The 26,704-nt window shown below is 37.2% G+C and overlaps 1 protein-coding gene across 1 annotated transcript in view; it reads right to left on the reverse strand.

Annotated features, from left to right (window-relative positions):
- rps6ka3.L (ribosomal protein S6 kinase A3 L homeolog) overlaps positions 1-26,456 on the reverse strand; it is a 71,280-nt gene extending 44,824 nt beyond the window's left edge. Inside the window, 2 exon segments of the mRNA NM_001090753.1 lie at positions 10,485-10,538; positions 26,361-26,456. Of these exon segments, the coding sequence (NP_001084222.1) occupies positions 10,485-10,538; positions 26,361-26,423 (117 nt within the window). The 5' untranslated portion in view covers positions 26,424-26,456.
- Between the last annotated feature and the right edge of the window lie 248 nt (positions 26,457-26,704).

Consider the following 26,704-nt stretch of genomic DNA (forward strand, 5'->3'; position numbering starts at 1 on the left):
GATGATAACCTTAAGTGTTAAGGATTTAGAGAAAGTTAAAACTTAAGGCTCTAAACAGAAGGTGCATTTACCATTCATATGTGAAAAAAAGCTTTTGTTGAACTGCAACGCTCAACGCTTCATGGTGCAAATCATTGAAAAGCTTTAGCTTTTCTTGAAGATTCTGTACAAAAAAACTAGACAATGCTGCTAATATATGGCATATAATATGTTGCTCTGTATTTGCAATAAGGAAGGTAGAAATGTATTCGGACAAATGACAACCTTTCCTCCCTGAATATCAAACTCTGCATGAAACGTTCAGGAACTGAAAATATTCAGGAGATAAATGTACTGCAGCGAATGCTGAATCAGCAGTGTGGAAACAAGACTATTTCCAGCTCAGCTTAATGGAATAAGCTGTAGAATGCTGAAATGGTATATTGATTTTTTTTCTATTTCTCCATTCACAGCTGTATTGCAAAGCAAAAACTTTAAATTGTAACAGTCTAAGTGCCATCCTTTCCAATCATGATTAGATGGCAAGACCTGTGAGCGCTCAAACGAGCCTGACTACAATTAGAGAGGTGTCTAATGACACTTGGGATTGTGCCAAAATAGGGGCTGTGACTGGTATACACTAGCAGGGATCCCCAGCCTATTGAATCCATGAGCAACATTCAGAAGTAAACAGAGTTGGGGAGCAACACTACCATGAAAAATGTTCTTGGGGTGCCAAATAAGGGCTGTGATTGGCCATTTGGTAGCCCCTATGTGGATTGTAAACCTACATTGAGGCACTGTTTGGCAGTGCACCTGGTTTTTATGCAACCAAAACTTGCCTCCAAGCCTGGAATTCAAAAATAATCACCTGCTTTGAGGCCACTGGGAGCAACATACAAGGGGTTGGAGAGCAACATGTTGCTCACGAGCTACTGGTTGGGGATCACTGCACTAGACTACATACAGTTAGGTCCATACATATTTGGACAGAAAACTTTTTTTCCTAATTTTGGTTCTGTACATTACCACAATGAATTTTAAAGTGGTTGTTCACCTTTAAATTTACTTAAATTAAGTAGAGAGTGAAATTCTTGAGTGATATGCAACTGATCATTTTTTTTGTGTGTTTTTTGAGTTATTTAGCTTTTATTATATTATTCAGCGGCTCTCCAGTTTGCAATTTTCGCAATCTGGTTGCTATAGTTCAAATGACACTAGCAACAACGCACTGATTTGTATAAGGGTAAGGCCACACTGGGTGTTTCGGGGAGATTTGGTCCCCTGGCGACTAATCGCCTCGTCTTTGCGGCGACCAATCTGCCCAAAACGCCTTTCCTCACTCTGCGCCGGCTAAAATAAAAAAAAATGCAGGCGCTAATCACACGTGGCAGTTCGTTTTCCAAAGTCGCCCGAAGTTGCCTCACGAGGAAACGTCTGGCGACTTCGGAAAACGAATTGCCACGTGTGATTAGCGCCAGCGTTTTTTTTTTCCCATTTTAGCCGGCACAGAGTGAAATAATGAAAGTCAATTTAAAAGTTGCTTAGAATATAACAGCCACCCCTTGAAGCAAATAATTCTGATTTGTAAAAATGATTTCTCTGTAATAACAAAACAGTACCTTGCACTTGATCCCAACTAAGACATAATTAATCCTCATTGGAGGCAAAACAATCCTATTTACCTATATGTTTAAGGGCTAGTCCACACGGGGAGATAGCGACGCGTTTGCGGTCGCGGCGTCAAAGCGCCGCGACAGTCGCCGCGACCGGCGCAGGCGACAGTTTTGTATGGGCGCCTATGTAAAAACGCCTGTGCTAACCACACGAGGCGATGCGCTTTTCAACAGTCGCCTGAAAAAGCCTGGCGAGGCATTTTCAGGCGACTGTTGAAAAGCGCATCGCCTCGTGTGGTTAGCACAGGCGTTTTTACATAGGCGCCCATACAAAACTGTCGCCTGCGCCGGTCGCGGCGCTTTGTCGCCGCGACCGCAAACGCGTCGCTATCTCCCCGTGTGGACTAGCCCTTAATCACTATCTTAAGGTATGGTGATCAAATGATAGAAAGATCCCTTATCCCAAAAAAAAAATCCAGGTCCCAAGCATTCCAGATAACAGATTTTTTATCTGTACTTAAAGGAAAACTATACTCCCCCAAACAATGTAGGTCTCTATAAAAGGATATTGCATAAAACAGCTCATATGTAAAACCCTGCTTCATGTAAATAAACCATTTTCATAATAATATACTTTTCTAGTATTATGTGCCATTGGCTAATCATAAATAGAAAATTGTCATTTTAAAAAATAAGGGCCGCCCCCTGGGATTGTAGGATTCACTGTATTCACAAACATACCAACAAACCATACATGTTAGGTCACATGAGCCAATTAACAGACAGAGTTGTGTCTTTTGCTTCCACACTTCTTCCTGTTACAGCTAGAGTTGAAGTATTTCTGGTCAGGTGATCTCTGAGACAGCACAGAGACCATCACGAAATGGTGGCTCAAGGCAAGAGATGTAAAAGGGCAAGATTTACTTAAATATATATTCCAGTTTGGTAAGATTCTTTAATATGACACTTAATATGATATGAACTATCTGTTGCTTAAGTGTTGATTTTGGGGGTATAGTTTTCCTTTAAGGGTCAGGCCACACTGGGTGTTTTGGGGAGATTTGGTTGCCTGGCGACTTATCGCCTTGTTTTTAAGGTGACCAATCTCCCCAAATGCCTTCCCTCACTCTGCGCCGGCACAGAGTGAGGGAAGGCGTTTGGGGAGATTGGTTGCCACAAAAACGAGGCGATTAGTCGCCAGGTGACCAAATCTCCCCAAAACGCCCAGTGTGGCCTGACCCTTAACTGATAAAAAAATCATTATGACATCAAATCAGAAGGGATGGTAAACATAGGTCTTCTTCTTGTACAATACTAGACTGGAAATCATGACTATGGGGGAAAAAAAGCCTTTCCGCAATACGTGGCAATATGCCAAAACCAACCCCTGACAGGATATATACATTTCCACTGAAAGGACTGAGATTTCTACACAGAATTTGTGACAGATAAGCACTTATCTACTGCACGAGTCAAATGCTTGGCTGCCGTCACGCTGCTGCAGAGAGATGTAACACAGCATTAGCATCAGCAGCAAACACAAGATATCTCTTTTGTAACAACATAAATATAATTTTTATTGAAAACCAAATATCCAAGCTTGAGGGAATACAGTTATCAAAGACAATGGAGATGAAGAAGATAAAGCAGCTCCTAGAGCGTCATAAACAAGGCTCTTTTTGCTGTTGGATGGAAGTTCTCAAGCTATTTGTTCCCCTGCAGAATGCAAGCTCTGTGAACCAGTTTCTAAGAGCGAAACTTGGGATTGATTATAAATATTATTTGCCTCTTTTATTGAAAACATTTGAAGAATCCAAATATTCAGTAGTAAAAAGTTAGGTTAACACTGAATTTCTGATTCATTCTGATCAGGATTCAAAGGCAGCAAGGAAAGTCACTATAAAAACTAAAGCATAAAATATCAAGTAAAACTGACCTTAGCCTCTATAAAGGTTATTATAAAGGTTATCATTAAATAAATAACATAAAAAGAATACAGTGAGGGGCAGCTGTTATTATTGCTCAGCATGTTTTGGATGTCTGGCCATATGCGGTATTACTCATCTTTCTATTCAGGCGTCGTCTATTCATATTCCAGTCTTTTATTCAAATCAATGCATCGTTGCTAAGGTTAATTGGTACCATGGCAACCAGATTGCTGAAATTGCAAACTGGAGAGCTGATGAATAAAAAGCTAAACCAACTGCAAGTTTGATGAATAAAACATGAAAACCAACTGCAAGTTTTCTCAGAAAATTACTCCCTACATAATAAATGAATTTAAAGATAAAAGTAAACAAAGGTGTACAACCCCTTTAAAGGGGTCCTGTCACCCAAAAAATTTATTCAAAATCCTATTTTATCACATTAGTCAAGCAAAATTAACTTTAATTATACTGTATAAATTATTTGAATCTTGTTTCCTTCAGCCTGGGAATTCATGATTATAGCAAGCAGGCAGCAGCCATTTTGTGGACACTTATTAAGGCAAGCCTTTCATCATCTCAGAATCTTGTTTGTGCACCAGAATGGGGGACCTGATGTGGCTACACAATTAAATGGTGAAGAGAACGGGGGAATGCGGGGAGAGCAGTGACATCTAGGAAGTGCTGAATGGAAAGTGAAAGTAATTGTCTGCTCCGCCTCTATGCCTTAGGCATAGAGGAGGGGCAGACAATATTTGATTGACAGCTGAGATTTTTTAAACGAGTTTACAACAGCTATGAATGCTTTAATAAAAAATTTAAATTGGATTTCATGTTTAATTTGAAAAGGACTTTTATTATACAGATTTGTGTGTTTGGGTGACAGGTCTACTTTAAAGGACAGGGAAAGCTGTATTCACCGGGGAATTTCAATCAATATGTTAGGCCTGACCGTATATAGTTTAAATAATGGTGATTATTGGCTAATTTGTAAAAGGTGGATATGCTTCATTGACCAGTTTACATAAAGTAGTGAACAGATGCCCTGCAGATTGCAAGGTATGGTAAACACAATCTCTAATTTTGTAAACCTGCGTTTTCTTGCTCTGTCTAAACACATTGGAATCAGTGAATGATCTTCTGCAACTATGAATATGTTTGCACAGGTCACCATAAAGGACAAGGCACTTTTTTTTAGTATGTTGTAGACCGTGGTATTCAAAAAGAATTTGGAACTGGTCTTTTTATTCTCTGTGGTTTTCAATTAACTTTTATATGCAGCACTTCAGTGTGGAATGTAAACTATTACCTGGTTGCTAAGTCCCAAGTGATAAAAGAACAATAAAAATCTAGTCACAAAAATGTTCTGCCTTCAGGTTGCTGGGCATTGCCGGCCCCTTACGGGGCCTAAAGATGTGGGAGATAAAATGATGAAACCGTAAGCTTTAAAAAATAATAATTTTAGCATAGGTTTTCAGTTTGTTTGAAGCAGAAAATACATTTTCACAATAAAAAAAAAAAAAAAAAAATTTGCTGGAGGCAAATTACTATAATTTCAGCCTTACTATCTTGTATGCTCATCTCTGGTGGGATGCTTTGCATATTTAGTATTGTACTGCTGTGGTTTTGGAGACAGTAATCTCCATAGAACAATAAATATTTGGTAGTGACACGCTAGGGGTAGACATAGGGCCCTAAAAATTATTATATATATAAAAGTTATATTCTGAAATATTGCACATCTTTCTCTATAAATTTTTTACATTTTATCTATTTGGAGTCTTATAACTAGGGATGCACCGAATCCACTATTTTGGATTTGGCCGAACCCCCGAATCCTTTGTGAAAGATTAAGCCGAATACCGAACCAAACCCAAATTTGCATATGCAAATTAGGGTTGGGGGAAAACATTTTTTACTTTCTTGTTTTGTGACAAAAACTCACATGATTTCCCTCCCGCCCCTAATTTGCATATGCAAATTAGGATTCGGCTTCGGTTGGGCAGAAGGATTCGGCCGAATCCTGTTGAAAAAGGCCAAATCCCGAACCGAATCCTGGATTCGGTGCATCTCTACTTATAACATATGTGACAGAATTGTAATTACAGAAAAACTTTTTGAATCAGATTTTGAAAGCTTCGGTTTGACTAGAAAAAAAATCAAGGGGACAATATGTAATTTTTTTTTTTAAATTTTTTATGTATTTGGAGTCTTATAGCATGTGTTACAGAAGTGGAATTACAGAGAAAATTTTTGAATCAGATTTTGAAAGATTGGGTTTTAACTGTAAAAAATCTGGGGGAAATTAGGTAATTTTTTTTACATTTTGTGAGATATTTGGAATCTTATAGCATGTGTTACAGAAGTGGAATTATAGGAAAACTTTTTCAATTAGATTTTAAAAGCTTAGGTTTCAAACTGGAAAAAAAATCTATTGTTTATTTCCTTCTTTCACTGTATAAAGTTCTACCACAAATATTAGAAGGAAAATACATAGAACGAATTATGGAAGGATTGTGTTTTATGATTTGATTCAAAATAGTCGGAATTCTGTGCTACTGCCAACAAGAAGGGGTGCATAGTAATAAACATGCATAGTGTGACAGTCATAAACAAGGAATAATATTTTTCGTAGCAAATGATTGACACGTTTGTCTGCTTTATCCCAACAAGTTTCACAAATCCATGTCTCTACTGTCTGCCTTGTTTAAACAAATGAACATCAAATACAAATATTTGCAATGAGATCAAAACAGATCCAAACATACAGCCCACGAACTGAGGAACTAACGGATATGGTTATACAGAAGGCTCGTTGTCCTTAAAAATATGGCTTAGAGCCTAAAAAACTCCATTTTATCCATTAATGTTTAATACTGATTTTCTTTTTCTCTGTAATAATAAAAGAGTAACTAGAACTTGATCCCAACTAAAATATAATTAATCCTAATTGGATGCAAAACCAGCCGATTTATTTTAACATGATTTTCTAGTAGAGTTCTTTTACTTCAAATCACAAAAATTTTCAGGCTTTTTCCTAAAAACCCTGAATTTTTCAGCTTTTTAACTGAAAAGTCAGAAATAGTCTGATTTTCAGGCTAATTTCAGTGCAGACCACAGGAACTTCCAAATAGGATAGGGACCTCTCTTCCATTGACTTATATACAACCTCATCATGTCTGAGATGCCGGATTTTTGGATTCTGACTTTTCCATCCTTGGGGTATAATAAATCTCAAAAGATTTAAGTTTTTTCCCCACTAAAAATTTAGATTTTATAGTTAAATAAAAACTCAAGTTTTTCGAGTTTCGGGCTTTAATAAATAACTCCATTACTGTTACCAATGCAAGCACAAAAGGAAATAAATTTTAAAAGTTATCCGACTTCAGTAAAATCTACCGATCAATTTTAATGATTAGATACAAAGTTACATTGCTTGATGATAGTACACATTTTATTCTTAAAGGGGTTGCTCTCTTTTAAGTTAACATTTAGTATATTATAGAATGGCTAGTTCTTTTTATTTGTCCTTTATTTTTTATAGTTTTTGAATTGCCTTTTTCTGACCCCTTCTAAAAAAAAATGCTCTGTAAGGCTACAAAGACCAAAGAAGAAGGTGCCCGTGAACTCCAATGCCGTGAATCTGCATCAAGAGTTAAGTAAAAATTTAGGGGCATTTGCCCAGGGTTTTTTAATAAGGGGTTTACATCTCCTTTAAGAAATACAATGCTGCGAGTTGAACTATACTGGATATCACGATAACTTCGGTTTAATACAGGCTTTAGTTCCTGAAAGGACTGGATCTTAGCAATATTACATAGAAAAACAGGTTCTGAATTGTGTTGATGTGAATTGAAAAGGAAAAAGAAAAACTAAAATTTACCCTGGGCAGCATGCTGGACTGAGCATCCTTTCAGTGGCAAAAGGGAAAGAGGGAAGCAGGTCCAGGTTAAAGGGGTAATTCACCCCTAAATCAACTTTTAGAAAGATAGAGACATTTGAATTTGAAAACTATCTGCAACAGTTTTTTATTTTTTGGTTTTCAAATTATTTACTTTTTTGTTCAACAGCTTTATATTTTGGAATTTCAGCAGCTACTTGGTTGCTGTGGTCCAGTTTACCCTAGCAACAAGTGAAAGAGTTGTATATGACTAGGAGAGTGCATGAAAAGAAAGATAAGTAATATAAAAATACAATAACAATTTTTTTAAACTATTATTTTACAAAGCAATAGTTTTTTTGGCTGCTTGGGTCAGTTAACCTAATCTCACTAATGGAAAGAGATAGAAAGCGGAAATTTATTCAAAAACATGCCAGCACAACCCCCCCATCATTGTGCCCTACGCAGGTGCCTCTCCTGCCTATCCCTAGTTCCGGTATTGATGATCCGCAAACATATTCCATTTAAAAGATAAATAATAAATGACAGAGCATACAAACAATAGCATTAAGCCCAATACAAATACTTGATGAGCCCAACACAAATGGGAGCCGATAATGTTTTGTTAACTACAGACAGATCTATCAATGAAAATAAATGAGTAAGAACAGAACCAAGATGCAGCTTGATAACAGATACCAAGCAAATGAGGAATTTTAAGGGAAGACAAGGGTCAACTGTTTCAAGTGCATATGAAAAATCATTAAGGAGAATTGCAATACATTACAAAAGTCAGAAAGAAAAATTCAATAACCAACACTCAACTTAAACTGCGCCAACAATAACAATATAAAAAAAAGTGGTAATTCAAACCCAAGTATTGCAAAGAAAAAAATGCAACACTCCTTTCACAGCAGGGCACAATCCTAAATTGGTGGGATTTACAATAAAGGGTTAACCTGGATTTTTTAACAACAAATTTAACATGCCTGCAGACATAAGATCACACAGCACCACTCCAATAAAATCAAAGAATCTATTTTTAATTGTTCTGGATAGAAAACACAAACTGGTAAATTATTCAGTATTTTTTTGGCCAAGGGGAAGCAAAGCCTCAAAGTGTGTAAAATTGCTACCCTTATGCCATTTGTATTATTTTTTTCTACATATTAACACCTGGCTGCCAGAGGGTTAATTAAATGATGCAGTATGGGCTTCCAGATGCTTCTTTACACACTTATTTTCAACTGTGAAGTCTGTCAATTCTAAAGGAGCTAAAGAAGAACTGTACAAAGAAGCATCTGGAGATGATTCCTGCATGATTCAATTAACCCTGTGTTGAAGTAATGAAAAATAAAAAAATATATGTAAATTAAATGCTGGGAGAAAGGGATGGGACAGGTCAATTATTCTGAAATGACTGATTGTATCTGGAGATCCTTGGAAGACTATGCCATTGTATAAAAAAAAACTCTTACAAGCATTAGCTATTACTTTTATTATTCTCCTGTGAACCTATCCAAAATGCAATCAGAAAGAAGTGGATATATTACATGGTCTATGGGAAAACCCAAATTTAAAAAATTCTGGAAAGGGATAAGGGATTTTTTTTCTATTGTCCATCTCCTTAGTCACAACTCCTGTAACACCTGAAAGGCAATCCTGGGACTTACTACTCAAATTCCCCCAATAATAACTATAGGCTGCAACGGTCATAGTTCATCAGTTAACCAAACCCCTTCCATTTTCTCTTTTTATCTCAAAGATATCTCTCACCTTAACATGCGGTAAACTGAAGCCCCTCTCCAGAAACAAAGACAGGTTATTTTTTTTTTTTAATTCAAGACACACTGGTATGGGATCGTTTACCCAGAATGCTTGGGACACATTTGCATACCTTAAGACAGTCTACTAGAAAATCATGTAAACATTAAATAAACACAATAGGCTGGTTTTGCCTCCAATAAGGATTAATTATTTCTTTATTTGGATCAAGTACAAGGAACGGTTTTATTTTTAAAATATGGATTATGTGAATAAAATCTATGGGAGACAGAGCTTTATGGATAACAGATGCCGTACCTGTATTACCATTTTGCCTACTGGGAAGAACAGGTACAGTGCTTCTGGGGGACCATCAGGTATAAAAGTAGAATGACAGTTATTGATTCGCCAACTGCTATACAATTATGATGTGTGATATACAGGTATGGGACCTGTTATCCAGTATGCTCTGGAACTGGGGCTTTCCGGATAATGGATCTTCCTGTAATTTGCATCTTCATATCTTAGGTCTACTAGAAAATCATGTAAAAATGGAATAAACCCAATAGGCTAGTTTTGCTTCCAATAAGGGTTAATTATATCTTAGTTTGGATCAAGTACAAGGTACTGTTTTATTACTACAGAGAAAAATTAAATTATTTGTTAAAATTTGGATAAAATGCAGTCTATGGGAGATGGCCCTTCTGTAATTTGGAGCTTTCTGGATAATGGGTTTCCAGGATAACAGATCCTATACTGGTATTGAATCCATATTAAGTATATATGGGGTGTTTTGATAGACTTTAGACAACAAAAAAAAATATTTGATTGAATTGAATTATCAAATGGATGCTAATATTTTCCTTTTGCTCTCTCATTTTTTTATACCTTTGGTATGCTTTGCCTAAATTCAATAAATTACCGGTAAATAAAAAAGGGTAAAATGCATTTCAGACTTTACTTCCATTTTAAGACACAAATGGTTTTCATTTTTGTAAAAGTTAATTGCTAACGGAGGGGATACGATTATATAAAAAAAGCTTGTATTTGTGCCTGAAAACAATATCATGTTTAGTGTTACCATTAAAGGAAAAGCTGTTTTTAACAGTAGTAGAGTGTCCGCAACAAAACAGCTTATCAAGACAAAGGAATCAACTCCAAGGCAGATTTAAAATGTGCTTTTATGAAAGGCGGATATGGTTCGATCAAATTTACATAGAGAAAAGTGCTCTGGAATAATTTGCATAAAAATAAAATGTTTCAAACACAGTATAGTTTAGAATGAAGTACATGAAATATTGCATGAAGAAAACTACTTACATTGTTCTCATTGTCCTCCTCACACATGGATTCATCTGCAAACTGCTGCCCGTTCTGTAAATAACATTATAAGTAGAGAAAGTTTAATCTTTCAGTATTAAACAATACATCTGACTAATCCAGTAGCATTAATACTATGTGCATAACGTAGGAAAAAAACAGCAATCCAATACTGATTCATTTATAGCTGACATGGGGCCTGTAAAATGTAGACAAATACATAGAGTAGACCCGAAATATTTGATTTATGTAAAGTTTTTAATGAAACAAAATCCTTTACCTCTACTTTTTTCATCAACCTTTTCCTTTAAAAGTGGAGTGCAAACCCAATTCAAATATGCTACTGAGGGAAAACATTAATATTGTACCTAATTAATGGAGAGCTGTGCTATATGCAATATTTATCCTGTAACATATGTTACCATACCTCCGGGGAAAAGTTCATTTTGTTTTAAGCAGTAAAATCCTAGAAAACAGAGTGCATTTTCCCTCCCGTGGGTCCATAACAGGACATATGTGAACTAACGTCATTAGTGAAATGATAGCAAAGCACCAGAGAGGAAAAAACAGCAACACATATTGTTTAAAATAATTTAAATAACAACCCTTAAAAAATATAATTTACAAGCAGTATACATTATACAAGTAGATATAATGTACAGCAGGTCCGGACTGAGAATTAAAATAGGCCCTGGCATTTCAGGTACACAGAGGCCCAATCAGCCCACACAGAGGCCCAAACAGCCCCCACCAGCCCACTAAATACTGACTTTCTATGGCACCTTATAGCAGCCCCTCTGGCATTTGCCAGAACCCACAGATTGCCAGTCCGGGCCTGATGTACAGTCGTCTAGGGTGTAGGATGTGCTATTCTGAAATATGTCTTTTCAGGTGAAATGTAGTACAGGTATGGCACCTTTTAGCCAAAGTGCTTGGTACCTGGGGGTTTCCGGATAACAGATCATTCCAAAATGTGGATCTTCATATTTTAGGTCTATTAGAAAATCATGTTAACACCGAATAAGCTGATTTTCCAATAAGGATTAATCATTTATTTGTTTGGATCGAGATCAAGGTACGGTTTTATTATTACAGAGAAAGAAAATTTTTAAAAAATTTGGATGATTTGATTATAGAGTCTATGGGAGATGACCTTTCCGTAATTCAGAGATTTCTGCATAATGGGTTTCCGGATAACTGATCCCATACATGTAGGTATTGCTTTGTCACTTGGAACGCCACTTCTGTTGGATCCAAAGCATTTCTTTTTGGAAGCGAAAGAGCAACATCTCCAGCCATTCGGTTACCACAAATAAACCCTTTCAATTAGGTAATTGGCCAAACTAGAGCCTTTTTCAGCAGGATAAGCCTGGCTGAACTGAATCCGAACCCTCAAAAAACTAAAAATTTGCCTCAGGCGCATATCCTAATTTAGGATGGGCCATGCAAACTCACAAAAATGGACCAACGAATAGAGAATTTCTATTTGAAGGGAGCTTGGGTGGGTTTCCATGGGCAAGGAGCTGCATACAAGTCTAATGTTACCCTGCACAATGCTAAGTGTCCTCTGTAGTGATAAGGTCACCATTATCTTCCCAGATAACGATATTTGATAGGAAGGAGCCTGGATACTTTTGGTGGTATAATTTGCTTAAACCTTTCTTTATACATGGCTCTGACTTCTTGAACAAACCTGCAACTGGGCATTGCCAAATGTAAAGTAACGCTATAGCTCACTTGATACCTGGCCAGTGCTCCTGTCCTGCATCTTTTCAGCGTACTTCTCTATGAACACCACATTGTGGTCTTCTTCTTCAGTTTCTTATGATGCCAGCACATTCCTTACATTTAGCACCCCCAGAGTAATTTTAACTTTCCATCAGCTGGCTTGGGATAGATTGTTTCAAAAGTCAAAGCCATCAAGGTTGAGTAAGGAAAGGTACAGACAGATATTGCTTTCAATATCAAATTTAATTTACAAATAACTTTAAAAACATTAAAATATGGAATTAATAAGAAAGTTTTTAGAATTTTCATTCATTGGAAAAACTTAAATTATTAGGTTGACAAAAGTACAAGGGTAGCTCTTTTACAGAGCATCCTAAAGGCCCTCCTTATACATGGACAGATATGAGTGGCCGACAGATTAAGTTGGCAGTTTATTGGGCAGTGTATGGGTCCTCCGACAGGCAACCCCGATCGATTTATGGCCGAAGTTGGCCAGATGTTGATCAGGTGGGTTTAAAAATCATGTTGATGGAGGGACAGCATTGTAATCTGATTGTTTGGCCTTAGGGCCCACAATTGGATCAGCCCGATATCACCCACCTCAAGGTGGTCATATCAGGGAGAGAGATATGCGCTTTTTACCATGTAGTCACATGGCTTTTGATCTATGGTCTTTGTTATTAAAACTAGAGATGCAATGAATCCATGTTTTTGGGATTCGGATGAATCCAGAATCCTTCGTGAAAGATTTGGCCGAATTCCGAACTAAATCTGAACCCTAATTTACATTTGCAAATTAGGGCCAGGAATTAATAAAAACATTTTTTACTCCCTACTTTGTGGAAGTCACATGATTTTAAGGATTAGGATTGGCCGGGCACTTTGATTGAGCGGAATCCTGCTGTAAATTCTAAATCCTAGCCAAATCTCGAACCGAATCCTGAATTCAGTGTATCCCTAATTTTAAAAGATAAATAGAGAAACAGAAGCTACTTCATGTTTGGTCTTTGCGAGGTAAAAATTTTTTTATTAGTGCACAAATAACCTCTCTCACAAAAAAAAAAAAAAAAAAGGATTTTCGGCAATGTGCAGCCCAGTGTGCCAAGAGGGTGCCGAGCGGTGTGTCACAGTAGGGGGACAGTGTGCCCTGGACTGCAACCTCGGTGGGCCCTGGGCCCCCCAGTCCGACCCCACACACCACAAAAGGTGGGGGGATGTATACTGTTAATTATCTACAGTGGTGTGAAAAACTATCCTAGTTTTTCACACCACTGTACCTTCTAGGACCAAACATGGCGTAACTTCAATATTCCTGTTTAGCACAAGTATAAAAAACTGATTTTGTTATTACAATAAGTATTTTGCCCTGACTTACATGGCCTCCATCAAATTCCCACTTTTTCTCAGGTATACAGTACAAGTTTAGGATACTTCTGATAGAACACAAATGTTACATTTTAAATATCCCTACGATGGTGGAAATGGGAAGAGCTTGATTTGCTGGTTGAATGCTTCAGCTAGGAACTGTTTTGTAATCTTTTCTATTCTTATTTGTGCTGTTTTAAAAACTAAATTAAATTAACTTGAGGGTAACCGGTTTTTGTATATTATTATCACACACACGTATATATATATATATATATATATATATATATATATATATATATATATATATATATATACATATATATATATATATATATATACACACACACACACATACATACATATATATATACATACATATACACATATATACACACACACATGCTAAACTGTAACAAGTTCCATTTCTGCTGTCTAATATCATAACAACACAGTGCATTAAGAAGTGAGAATAAAATTGCTTTTATTCAACCATAAACATTCAGTAAAACACAGACGGGTGCTTCGCTTGCCGAGTTAAATGTCATCCATAAAACAAGAATGGACAAGTAGAATAGCAGGAGGCCTGTTTGGTTTACCATGAAATAAACCTTAAAGAAAGCATATCTAAAATAATATGCCTCATGAGAAAAAATATCAAAAATGGGAAGAAACTGCACAGGTTTGTTTAATTCAGAGCTATAGAATGTATATGAGATTGGTATGTGTACACATCTATATACCTTTTAAAGGAAAACTTTACCCCCAAAATGATTTAAGCAACATATAGTTTATATCATCTTAAGAAGCATATTAAATATATATACCAGTTTGTAAATATTGGCCTTTTACATCTCTTGCCTTAAACCACCATTTCATGATGGTCTATGTGCTGCCTCAGAGATCACCTGACCAAAAATACTACAACTCTAACTGAAACAGGAAGAAGTGTTGAAGCAAAAGCCAGAACTCTGTGTTTTAATTGGCTCATGTAACCTAACATGTATGGTTTGTTTGTGTATGGTTTGTTTGTGTATGGTTTGTTTGTGTGCACCGTGAATCCTAAGATCCCAGGGGGAGGCCCTTATTTTTTAAAATGGCAATATTCTATTTAGGATTAACCAATGGCACATACAAATAAAAAAAAGTATATTATGAAAATGGTTCATTTACATGAAGCAGGGTTTTACACATGAGCTGTTGTATGCAATATCATTTTATAGAGATCTACATTATTCGAGGGGGGGTTAGTTTTTCTTTAAAACTGCTCAACCCTGCTCCTTTTTTCAAAAGAGCACAAAGATTTTTTGTATATTTAATTTTGAAATCTGACAGGGGGCTAGGCATATTGTCCATTTCCCAGCTGCTCCCAGTCATGTGACTTGTGCTCTGATAAACTTCAGTCGCTCTTTACTGCTGTATTGCAAGTTGCTGTCTGATAGATCTAACTCAATAGAAAAAGCCAGGTCCCACTGTGTTACATTGAGTAGGAGAAACAGCAGCCTGCCAGTAAGCAGTTCCATCGTAAAGTGCTGGCTCTTTCTGAAAGCACATGACCAGGCTAAATGACCCGAGATGGCTGCCTAAACGCCATTATTACAACTTAAAAAAAAAATACAGTTGCTGGTTCAGGAATGAAATTTTATATTGTAGAGTGAATTATTTGCAGTGTAAATAGTTTAATTTATAAATAAAAACTACTTCCTACAAATCATGACAGAATCCCTTTAAATATAATGCACATTTACCCTGCACTGGTAAATGCCATTTGCGGGTCCCACTACAGAACTATACATAAAAAAAACCTCACTCATACAAACAGGCCATTTGTTGGAAAGACATATTCAGATGTAAAAAGAAAATACAGATAATTACCACTTTATAGTGTTACCAGTCCTTAAGTAAATAGGACCTAATAAAAACAAAAAAAATCTCAGTATTTAGTCAATCTGATAAAGGTTTTCCTTTGCTCTTGATAAAATGTAAAAAAAAAAAATCAACGTCAAAAATGTGCACGTTATCTCATGCTGGTCCAGTATTTATTGAGCAAGCCACCAGGTGTACTCAGCATGTCTTCATTAAAACATGATATATATTATAAAATGTATATTATACTTTACTAGTTATTAAAAGAGAAAAGAAAATTAGCAAACCAACAGTCTACTTACCGCTCTTCTATTCTCAAGACTAAATCTAAGGAAGATCATTCCGCTGAGAGTTTGCTCCATTTTTAAGATGCAGATAAACTATACATGCGTCCAGGACTCGCTCTAAACACAACTGTTAGCTTATCCATTAAAAAGGCTAAAATGAAGCCGTATCACTTGTATTAAAGGAAAGAAGAAGGTAAAAGGATCATCTGTTGCCATGGGAGCCAATGAATAGTAGGAAATCTGTTTTTTATATGATTCCCCATGGCAGCAGACAGATTCACCATGGTAATATTTTGAAAGATGAGATGATGGATGCTCAGCAAGAAAAAAAATATCCACAACATGAAAATCACATGACCGTTACCACAACCAATTAATTAACAGTCATGGAAAGAGGTAATTTAATTAAATATACAGGAAAAGTTACAGGTTTTCTGTTTGCTGGCTATTGCTTTAAAACTAGCCGTCTCCCAAAATAATGGAATGTATTGCATGATCTCAGAACAGTATGGTTAAATTCCATGCCTCAAGTTCCCAAATATTTTTGGTTTGATCCAATAAAAGCTTAGGTATGTAGATTAATGGGCAGATTTTTTGTCAAAAATCTATTTTTCGGGTTAAAAAAAATAAATCATTTTTCGAGATACATTATACCCCACCCTTGGCAATAGCTTGAATCTGAAAATACACAATCTAAAATCTGTCAAGGTCATGTAGGAGTCAATGGCAAAGTTGCCTTGAACCATTTATAGATGATAAAAACCTTCATGATGTTCAAGTTTTTTTTCAGAAGTTTTTGCCCGAATACTCAATCAATTTGAATGAATTAAAGAAACAGTAACACCAAATAATAAAGGTTTTTCTAAAATAAATGAAAATATCATGTAGTGTTGTCCTGCACTAGTAAAACTGCTGTGTTTGCTTCAGAAACACTACTATAGTTCATATAAACAAGTTGCTGTGTAGCGGAAACTGAAAAAAAGACTATATGGAACAGATTGGATAACACCATTATGTTCTACAGAGCTTATCTGCTATCTGCTGTGTAACCTGAGCCTTTTCTCCTTTGAATGGCTACCCCCATTGCTACACAGCAGCTCATTTATATAAACAATAGTAGTGTTTCTGAAGCAAACACAGCAGTTTTACCAGTGCAGGGCAACACCGCATTATATTTTTATCACTTTAAAACAATTTTATTTTCTGATGTTACTGTTCCTTTAATCTAAAACTTGTTGATTCGAGTTTTTCCATTCGAGTTTCTTCTTAAGGGCTCTTACTGACGATCGGTTGTGGCTGCGCTCCCCCTGCGTTCCGTTTTTCTGTGTTCAGCCGCAGGGGAGTGCAGGAATAGACGCATTACATTTTTTCCAATGGGGCTGTACACACACAGGTGCGTGTAGGCGCCGAACGCAGGTTGAGATGCAACATGCTGCATTTTTCCTGCGTTCGGCGCCTACACGTGCCTGTATGAGTACAGCCGCATTGGAAAAAATGTAATGCGTCTATTCCTGCGCTCCCCTGCGGCTGAACGCAGAAAAACGGAACGCAGGGGAGTGCCGCTACAACCGCTCGTCAGTAAGAGCCCTTAATAAGAAACCATTTGAGTTGTGAGTGCATTTGAGGTAGAAATAACTCTAAAATTCGACCTTTGATAAATAACACCCTAAATAGAAAGAAGTACATAAGAAATGTCCTTCGTGTAATTTAGGGATTACTGGATAACAGATTTCCAGATAATGATCCCATACATATATTTAGTTAAGTGATACAGGTATGGGATCAGTTATCAAGAATGCCCTCGAATTACAGGAAGGCCATCTCCCATAAACTCCATTTTAATCACATAATTCAAATTTTTAAATTTGAATTCTAGTTTCTCTGTAATAAAACAGTACATTGTTCTTGATGCTAAGATATAATTAAGACTTACTGGAGGCACAACAATCCTATTGGGTTCATTTTTAAATTCATGTTTACCGGTAAATGATTTTTTGGTAGACATAAGGTATGGAGTTTCAAATTATAGAAAGATCTCCTCCAGAGCATTCTTTATAAAATGTCCCATACCTGTATTTTCATGGAAGCCTTCAGAATTAAGGCAAACTGAAATTATGCTTATAAGGAACAACTTTTAAAAGTAAACCTATAAAGGGGGGGAAAAAACCCTTTTTGACATATGCTTACTCAACTAGGGTTATGTAAAAAAAAAAATAAAAAAAAAAAATAAAAAGGTGCATACATGTTATCTGAACTGAAGAGTCCTTCTACGCACAAAATGTTTTGCGTTATTTTCCGTGCAAAGCAAAACTTATGTATAGGGAGATGTGGTGTTTAAAAATAAAATCTGTGATTGGCTTGAGTCACTTGCATCAAGCTGAATGGGGAAAAACGCAGCAGCAGTTAAGTGTAAGCACTTTTGGGATCAAGTGTTTACCGCAGCATTTTCAGGCCAAAAAGTGCTTGTAACTGAACTGTGAATAGGATCCTTCGGAGGCAATCGTTTGTTCTTTTCAGCCGACTATAAAATGCCCTGTGTGACATTACCATAGGGTAGAAGACATAGGTTTTCCACAGGTCTCACTTCACTAATAGTAACACTGAGGGAAGTTGGGGGGGGACAGTTCCTTGAAAAATCAAATATAAAAATCTACATTCCCAAATGAAGAAACAATATTCCCCCACAAAGGGATATAATCTGGTATATAAACGATACCGTAAATCAAGTTTTTCTAAGAATACCTACGTTACTATTAGAATGATGTGAAGCAGTTAATCCCCTTACTCATTACAGACAACAGAGAATAATCTTTAAATCCATAAGTGATATTACAAAACAAGCATAATCCTTATTTAAAAAAACACCAGTGAATGCTTGTTACATAGTTACATAGTTAAAACAGGTTGAAAAAAAAAAAGACCAAAGTCCATCAAGTTCAACCCCTCCAAATGAAACCCAGCATCCATACACACATCCTCCATACCCTCACATAAATTATATATACAGGTATGGGACCTGTTATCAAAAAAATTCAGCATTACAGAAAGGCCGTCACCCATAGACTGAATTTAATGAGTTCCTTGTTTGAAATAAAAAAACCGTACTTTTCTTACTTGATCCAAACTGAGATACAATTAATCCTTATTGGAATTAGGAAAACAGTATTAGGTAAATAATTAGAAACCTTTCTTACATCTTTCCTAACCAGAAAAACATCATACCAGCCCTTTTTCTTTCTCCTTACAACTTCCTTGACTACTTGGTTGGAAAATGACCTGCAGGTGGTGGTGTTGTAACAAGATTAATTTATATTGAGTGCATGTATCCCTTAAAGGAATTGTTCAGTGCAAAAATAATAACTGGGTAAATAGATAGGCTGTGCAAAATAAAAAATGTTTCTAATATAGTTAGTTAGCCAAAAATGCAATGTATAAAGGCTGGAGTGATTTGATGTATAACTTGTCAGTCAGAAACCAACTTCCTGCTTTTCAGCTCTCTTGGTTTACACTGACTGGTTACCCTGGCTACCAGGCAGTAACCAATCAGTGACTTGAGGGGGGGCACATGGGTCATATCTGTTGCTTTTGAATCTGAGCTGAATGCTGAGGATCAATTACAAACTCACTGAACAGAAATGTACCATGTGGCCCCCCTTCAAGTCGCTGACTAACTCAGAGTTATAGAGCTGAAAAGCAGGAAGTTGGATTCTGGCTGTTTTATTAGACATCTGTTCACTCCAGTCTTTATACATTACATTTTTGGCTAACTAACTATATTAGAAACATTTTTTATTTTGCACAGCCTATCTATTTACCAAGTTTTTATTTTCACACTGAACTATTCCTTTAATATCTTGGAATTAAAAAAATAATGAATGTACATTGCATTAGCTCTTAGAATAGCACTCATCAATTTTACATACGCTTATTTTAAAGGTTTACTTAATTTAGAAGGATTAATTAAATCATGGTTGCTCATAGTCAAGTACAAGGTACTGTTTTATTATCTTAGAGAAAAAGGAAATCATATTTAAAAATTGTAATTATGTTTATTATGGAGTCTATGGGAAATGGACGTCTTGTAATCTGTAGATTTCTGGATAACAGGTTTCCGGATAACCGATCCCATATCTGTAGTAGTTTGAGTCAGTGAAATGACGGGGTGACAGGCTTCCCTAGGCTAGGCTGGTGCAATGGTTGGGGAGGATGATCAGTCTAAAGACTAGTTAGGTAGTGATTCCAATGCTGGGTGACTGGCTCCCCTAGGCGACCTGGTGCAGTGGCTGGGAGGGAATGGTCAGTCTGAGAAGCCCATTTACCAAAGTTAGAATTTCGTATTAATTTTTTTTAAATTAGAATATACTCGGAGGTTAAGTAAATAAAATATCTAAAACTCGAACTAATATTTCTGCTATTAACATCTTCAAATGGGTCACTTGTCCTTTCCCATTGACCTATACATGAACTTGGCAGGTTTTAGGCCAATAGTCGAATTCGAGTTATTGCCAGGGTATAGGTTTGAAAAAACTCGAAATTAAAATTCGAATCGAGTTTGGATAATTCACAATTCAAATTTGAGAGTTTTGACCTAAAAAATAGGAAAGTTCGAAATTAATAATCAAACCTTAATAAATCTGCCCCTGAATGATAGGCTAACATTTGGGGATTTCCTCTGCTAAGTACTCCCGGAGGCCAGGCTTGCAAGTCCCTTAGAGTGAGCCTTTAGGCAAAATATTTGCATTTATCTGTAACAGATATGAGTTTGGAGGGGCTTACCAAATACTGTGTCTCAAAGTTGGGCAAAATAATTTAAGCTATCGGCAGCACAGTAATTGAATTGCAGAAATGCAGACTTGATTCAATCCAGGGCATGGGATGGCGTTTGTATGTTCTCCCAGTGCATAGGAGGGTTTCCTCTGGGTACTCCAGTTTCCACCCACAATGCAATACCAAACAGGTTGGTTATTTACCTCTTGGTAACATGGACTATAGTGTGCACGTGAATTTTAGAGGGCTTAGATTGTAAGCTCCATTGGACCAAGGAAGGATGTGAATTGAATATAATTTCTGTAACTCCCTGCGGAATATGGGTAAATATATCTCTGCTCATCGGCAAAATCACTAGATACCAATATAATTGAGTGGCTGTATAAATTTTATGGATTAGGAAATGTATTCTCTCTAAATCAACCTTTAAAGTAGGATTCTGACTTTTGCAGCACAATCAAACCCGAATCCTAATTTGAATATGCAAATTAGGGATGGGAAGGGAAATTGCTTAACTTTTTGTCACAAAACAAGGAAGTAAAAATAGTTTTTTTCACTTTTTCCCCTTCTCGCCCCTAATTTGCATATGCAAATTAGCATTCCGTATTCAGCTGAATCTTTCATCAAGGATTTGGCCAAATCCCTAATAGTCGATTCAGTGCATCCCTACTTTAAAGAAGTAGAAGACAGCAATGCTGCAAAAACGAAGAAGCATTCTCCAAACAACAGATCCAGGATTTATTCCAGTTAGCTCCTCTCAGAATACCTATAACATTACAATTTAAAACACCATTAAGGTGGTATTGATACAATGATATTGTGTTTCACTGATAAATGCTTGGGTGTACAGATTTTCGACTAAATAGTCAGAGTGATACATATCCTGAAAAAAGATATGTATTCCTCAAGAAATGTGCTCACTAAGAGCCTCATAAAAATAATAATCAATATTAATTTACAAAGCGTGTGCGTGTGCATGATATAGATATGGTGTACTGGCCTTGTCAGATACAAGTGAGGGGATCACAGTTGTCTGACCTTTCCACAGTTAAGCATTCGCACTAGATGGAGGCAATTTTCAGGTCACTTGCTAACAAAAATGTCAAAACGACAAATATCATTATTAGATAAAGCTGTCTCTCCTCGGCTGCATGTTATAACCCTACTCAGTGACAACCGACATTGCTTTCTCATAGATGTCATTATTTATTCAAAAACATCGAGTGTTTCTTTTTAAAGATTGGGTTTGTAAATAAAAGGAAATGCCATATTTGTTTTCATTCAGAATCAGCCAACAGCTCAGATTTGTGACCTAATAAAAATGATTTCAGCTATTATGAGATCTGCTCTATGAGATCTGTTGCTAGACACGGACCTGATAGAGGGCACCTTTTTTCTTCTTCTTTGTTTTCATTATAACAATGTAGCCCCACAAGTCAGCATAAAGAGCTATGGCATCTTATCGCTACTTAGAACTTAAAGGGGTTATGCACATTTGAGTTAATTTTTACTATGATGTAGAGTAACATTCTGAGACCATTTGTAACTGGTTTTAATTTTTTTTTATTATTTGTGGTTTTTAAGCTTTTTATTCAGTTGCTAGGGTCCAAAATACCCTAGCAACCATACATTGAATTGAATATGAAGAGGAGTAGTAGAAAGTAGCAATAACTATAAATATGTAGCCTTAGAGGGCATTTGTTTTTTGCATGGGGTCAGTGACACGCATTTGAAAGCTGGAAAGAGAGAAAAAAAAGCAAATAATTAAAAAACTGTTAAAAAGAAAAAGTTAAGGACAATTGAAAAGTTGCTTAGAATTATACACACTGAAAGTTAACTTAACGATGAAGCACCCCTTTTAATTCAAAAGAACTGCTCTTTACACTATGTTGTGAACAAAATGCTTGCAACCTGTAGTATCACAATTCTTTGGAAAACTGCTGGTAAGTGTTTGCTATCCAGGACAAGGGTCAAAGGGTAGGCAGCTAAAATTCTGTTTTCAGACAAAGGATCTTTCTGAAATTGGGTGCCTTGCAATATTTCTGGACAAGGGTCAAAGGGTAGGCAGCTAACATTCTGTTTTCAGACAAAGGGTCTTTCAGAAATTGGGTGCCCTGCAATATTTCTGGGTCCCTTCCCAATTTAGGGATTGTTGTAATTAGGATTTTTGATTATGAACACGTTTTCCAGACTGAGATTTCCATGGAGTTTAAAATAAATAAATAAATAAATAAAAAAAGCAAGCAATCTTACTAGGCATGTGTAAGTTGACCCGAAAACCGCAGGCGAGTATGGGTTGAAATTTGTTGACCACTGCCAGTTCGGGTTGGGTGTGGGTGAGAATTACACTCCTCTACAATAATTGTGTGTCTTGGAACCAAAGGCATGTGCATAAGTAGTGTATGGAACAGGTGCGGGTGCTATAATGACAATATTTCGTGGGTTTGGGTTGGGTTTGGGCTGACCCTCACATCACTAATCCTTACATATTGTAATACAAAGCAGTGGTCTAAAACTACCAGCTTCTCTTACCTAAGCTTATTTTAAAAGTAGCTTTCAAATTATTTCATTCTACATGAAAAATAGAATAATTTCTGAACAAATTAAAAAATTATTAAAGAATAAGCAATGAACATGTCTTTGTGCACCATGCCACGAGAAAAATTACAGTATTTCTATTTAAATGTGTTTATGCACATAAAGATGCGTGTTTGCAAGTGTGGGCACATACACCTGCGCATACATTTTTATGTTCATAAAAAAGGGAATTACACTGGTAAACCATATAGGGTCATTGTAACAGAAAAATATATAAATACACAAATGATTTTAAGATAGAAAAGTTCAAATATAGCATACTGAAGGCCCCTATGCTTAGAAATGCCGACTCCTCCTGCCCATAATTCCCTGTTTTGTGGCATATGCATGTTATAATGGTCATCAGATTACAGAAGAATACGGAGAGAAATGGCAGGAAGAGAATTCCTTTGCTGGCTCTTACCTCAGCAAAAGCAACAGAAAAGGAGCATGCATGCACTAACAGAACATGTGTACACACAACTACATTATTATTATGATTTATAAGCAATAGTTTTTTTAATGGAATTTGAATTGCAAATGTATATAACAAGGACAAACCTTAAAATGGACCCACTCTGGGGCAGAGTGCATATCAAATAGATCAAGTCTACACGGGCCTTACCAGAACATCTCAGTAATTTGACTGCCCAAACCAGCTTTGCAGCTTTCAGCAGTCACTGAAGAACAGGAGTGCCCATACTTTACTAATGCGAGGTCTACTTTTAGTGATGTTCTCCCATTATGATCTACATCCATAAAAGTTAGCATTCTGTTCCATGGAAAATATTACTGAAATATCATATTCATTTTTATTGCTATATTTAACAAACAACTATTCCTTATGTAATCTTAACATAGATTGATTTATTAACCTTAATAAATATCGGAAAATCATGAAATAGAAGGGTAAACTGTTTGTTGACAGTGTATTGAGATCTACTGATCACCAGCTAAAGGTCTACTGGTAGATCCCAATCTACCTTTTGGGCACCCCTGATATAGAAACTGCTAAGAGCACAGCAAAGACTGATACACAGGAAGAGGCAGTTTATTTAGGGACTTCCTGTACATCCAAGAAGACACAAACTCTCAAAGTGCTTCAGCTTCCCCACTGCTTACTGCAGGCGATTCACTAGTGCCGCTAGAGGTGGTGTGGGCTATGCAGCAATACCAATAATCTGAATGACAAGTGTGCATTGCCCCATCAGGTGACATTTGAGAAAGAGCTGTGCATTTACGAGAAACGATATTCACTATATTTATAACTGCAGTTGCAGAGATACAGTGGATTCTGTTTTGTTTCCTTTGTTTTGGATAGAGAACGGACGATTGCGAGCATACATACTGACCTTAGTAATTTACTGAAGTGCATGCTTTTAGATGTTAACATATAAAGCATCAACCCAAGCTCTGTGCGTGTGATTAATCTGGAAGTCAGACGTGTGCCTTACATTGGAGGTTTTATAAAGACAACGAGTGTTAAACTTGCCACATTATCTCAGAACGCTTCCTGCCAAATCACTGTCTTAACAGCATTTGCCGCTGGCACGTTGTCACCTAGTCACGCCTTCCCCTAGCCTTCAATTAGTCATCCAACCTTGAATCTCTGAAATCTCCTTTACCTGCAGCCCATTACCTTTGCTCTGCTCACTTGCATACAATCAAGCACTGCCCTGTGTCCTTTCTTTCATTTCACTTCTAATCCCTGCGTTGTAAAGTGAAAGACACCTCCCTTCATTCCTCTATTTTTACAACCACAGTTTATGTACTAATTGCCCACATCTGCACATTACAAAACCTACAAGCCATTGCCTGGCAGCCGCTCAGCGACAAAAACATTCCTGTTGCAAGGAATATGTGCATCGGCCTGATTTTTTGGTTTGTGATGTAGCTTGCCCTTTAGCGAGCGGCACAACAAAACCCACTTGGTGTATCACAAACTATAAAAGGTAGAGGGAGACAAGTGCGGACCTGTATAAACCCACACACTGCCATTTGCTGCCTGCTTTCTGCCAGTCCTTTCAGCTGCTTCGAATACGGCAGAGAACTGGGTATTTTGAGGGTTAATGAGAGTATATTAATAGAACGGAAACATGAATTTATAACTCTCCAACAAACGACTTTGTATTGTAGAATCAAATACAAGTAATTCGGTATCCGATAGGTGATTTAATAACAACACAACTAATTCCAGGACTTCTCACAATATGATCGAAGGCTGAACACTTAATAAATTACACTGAATCCAGGATTCGGACTAATCCTTCTGCCCGCCCTAACCAAATTCTAATTTGCATATGCAAATTAGGGGCAGGGAGAGGGAAATCACATACATTTTTGTCACAAAACAATGCAGTAAAAAAAGTTTTCCCCTTCCCACCCCTAATTTGAATATGCAAATGAGGATTCGGTTCAGTATTCGGCCGAATCTTTCATGAAGGATTCGGCAGAATCCAAAATAGTGGATTCGGTACATCCCTAATTAAAATACACAACGCATAAAATAAATGACAGATCTGAAGTCTGTGTGTCCTATATGTAATGCAATAAACTATACTGCACGAGCCAAAGTACAGCGGCAATAGAACTAAACATATAAACGAGAGACTTAAATACAGGTCTTTAAAGGGGAACTAAACCTGTTTTTTTTTTATTGGCATAATGAAGGCAACGTGCCGATCTCCGCTACCATTCTTCAATGGCTTTACAGTGATTTGTCAAAATGATCCCTATGTCCTCATTGCCTTACTGTTGAAACATTGTAGCAGGTTAAATAAATCAGAAGCAGGAGGATAAATAGTGTTTTCAACAGGAATTACATTTGAAAACAAGTTTAGGGCCAGGGAATACCATAAATGGATACATATTGGACAGCTGTCCAGAATAAGATTTTCTTGTAGTGAGCACAAAGCAGTTTGAGGGTGGAGTTCCCCTTTAAGTCAAATGCTACTTGTACTTCCCAGGCAAGAGCTGTCAGTGATTGCTACAAGGCGCATTTTAGTAGAAGTATAGAGTTAAAATGGAACTTGTGGCACTGCCGCTATTTGTGTAACTACAACTCCCAGCATCCTCTCAGAGGCTTGAAAGAAGCGGAGCTGCCGAAAGTTGAAGCGCCAGAGTTCGTGTAGTAATGTCCGCTGGATATAGCGCAAAGCTCTCACAGTTTCATACTTAATTCGGGTCGGAACAAGAAGAGAGAAGTCACGCTGGAGCTTTCGCTTAAGGTTCTGCATCAGCCTCCTCTCACTGACCGGCTAAAGCCCTCTCCTTCCCCTGCTCTTACCTCGCTTTCCACTTTCTGCACCGGCACTTTCTGCCACGGGTCTGCCAGCTGAGCCAGCGGCATCTTTCCAAGCGGATGAGATTCCAGCAATGGTCCCCAGTAAGCACCAATCTGACAGAGCTCCAGTCCGCCCCGCTAGAGTCGCCGTGAGCTGTCCGGTCACGAGCGGCAACTGAGAACCGCTCCAGCGCAGCTCCTCTACCCTTCTCGCACAAATCTTTACTTCCTCTCACAACATGGCGTCCCCAGCGGTACCTGCCGCTCGCAGCAAGGCACGGTGCGCGTCATCCCTACGTCACGTGCAGTAGGCGGTCTTCCCCGCCCTACAGTTCGGAGTACAGGTG

Source organism: Xenopus laevis, chromosome 2L, assembly GCF_017654675.1.
Source record: "Xenopus laevis strain J_2021 chromosome 2L, Xenopus_laevis_v10.1, whole genome shotgun sequence".
Lineage (NCBI taxonomy): Eukaryota > Metazoa > Chordata > Amphibia > Anura > Pipidae > Xenopus > Xenopus laevis.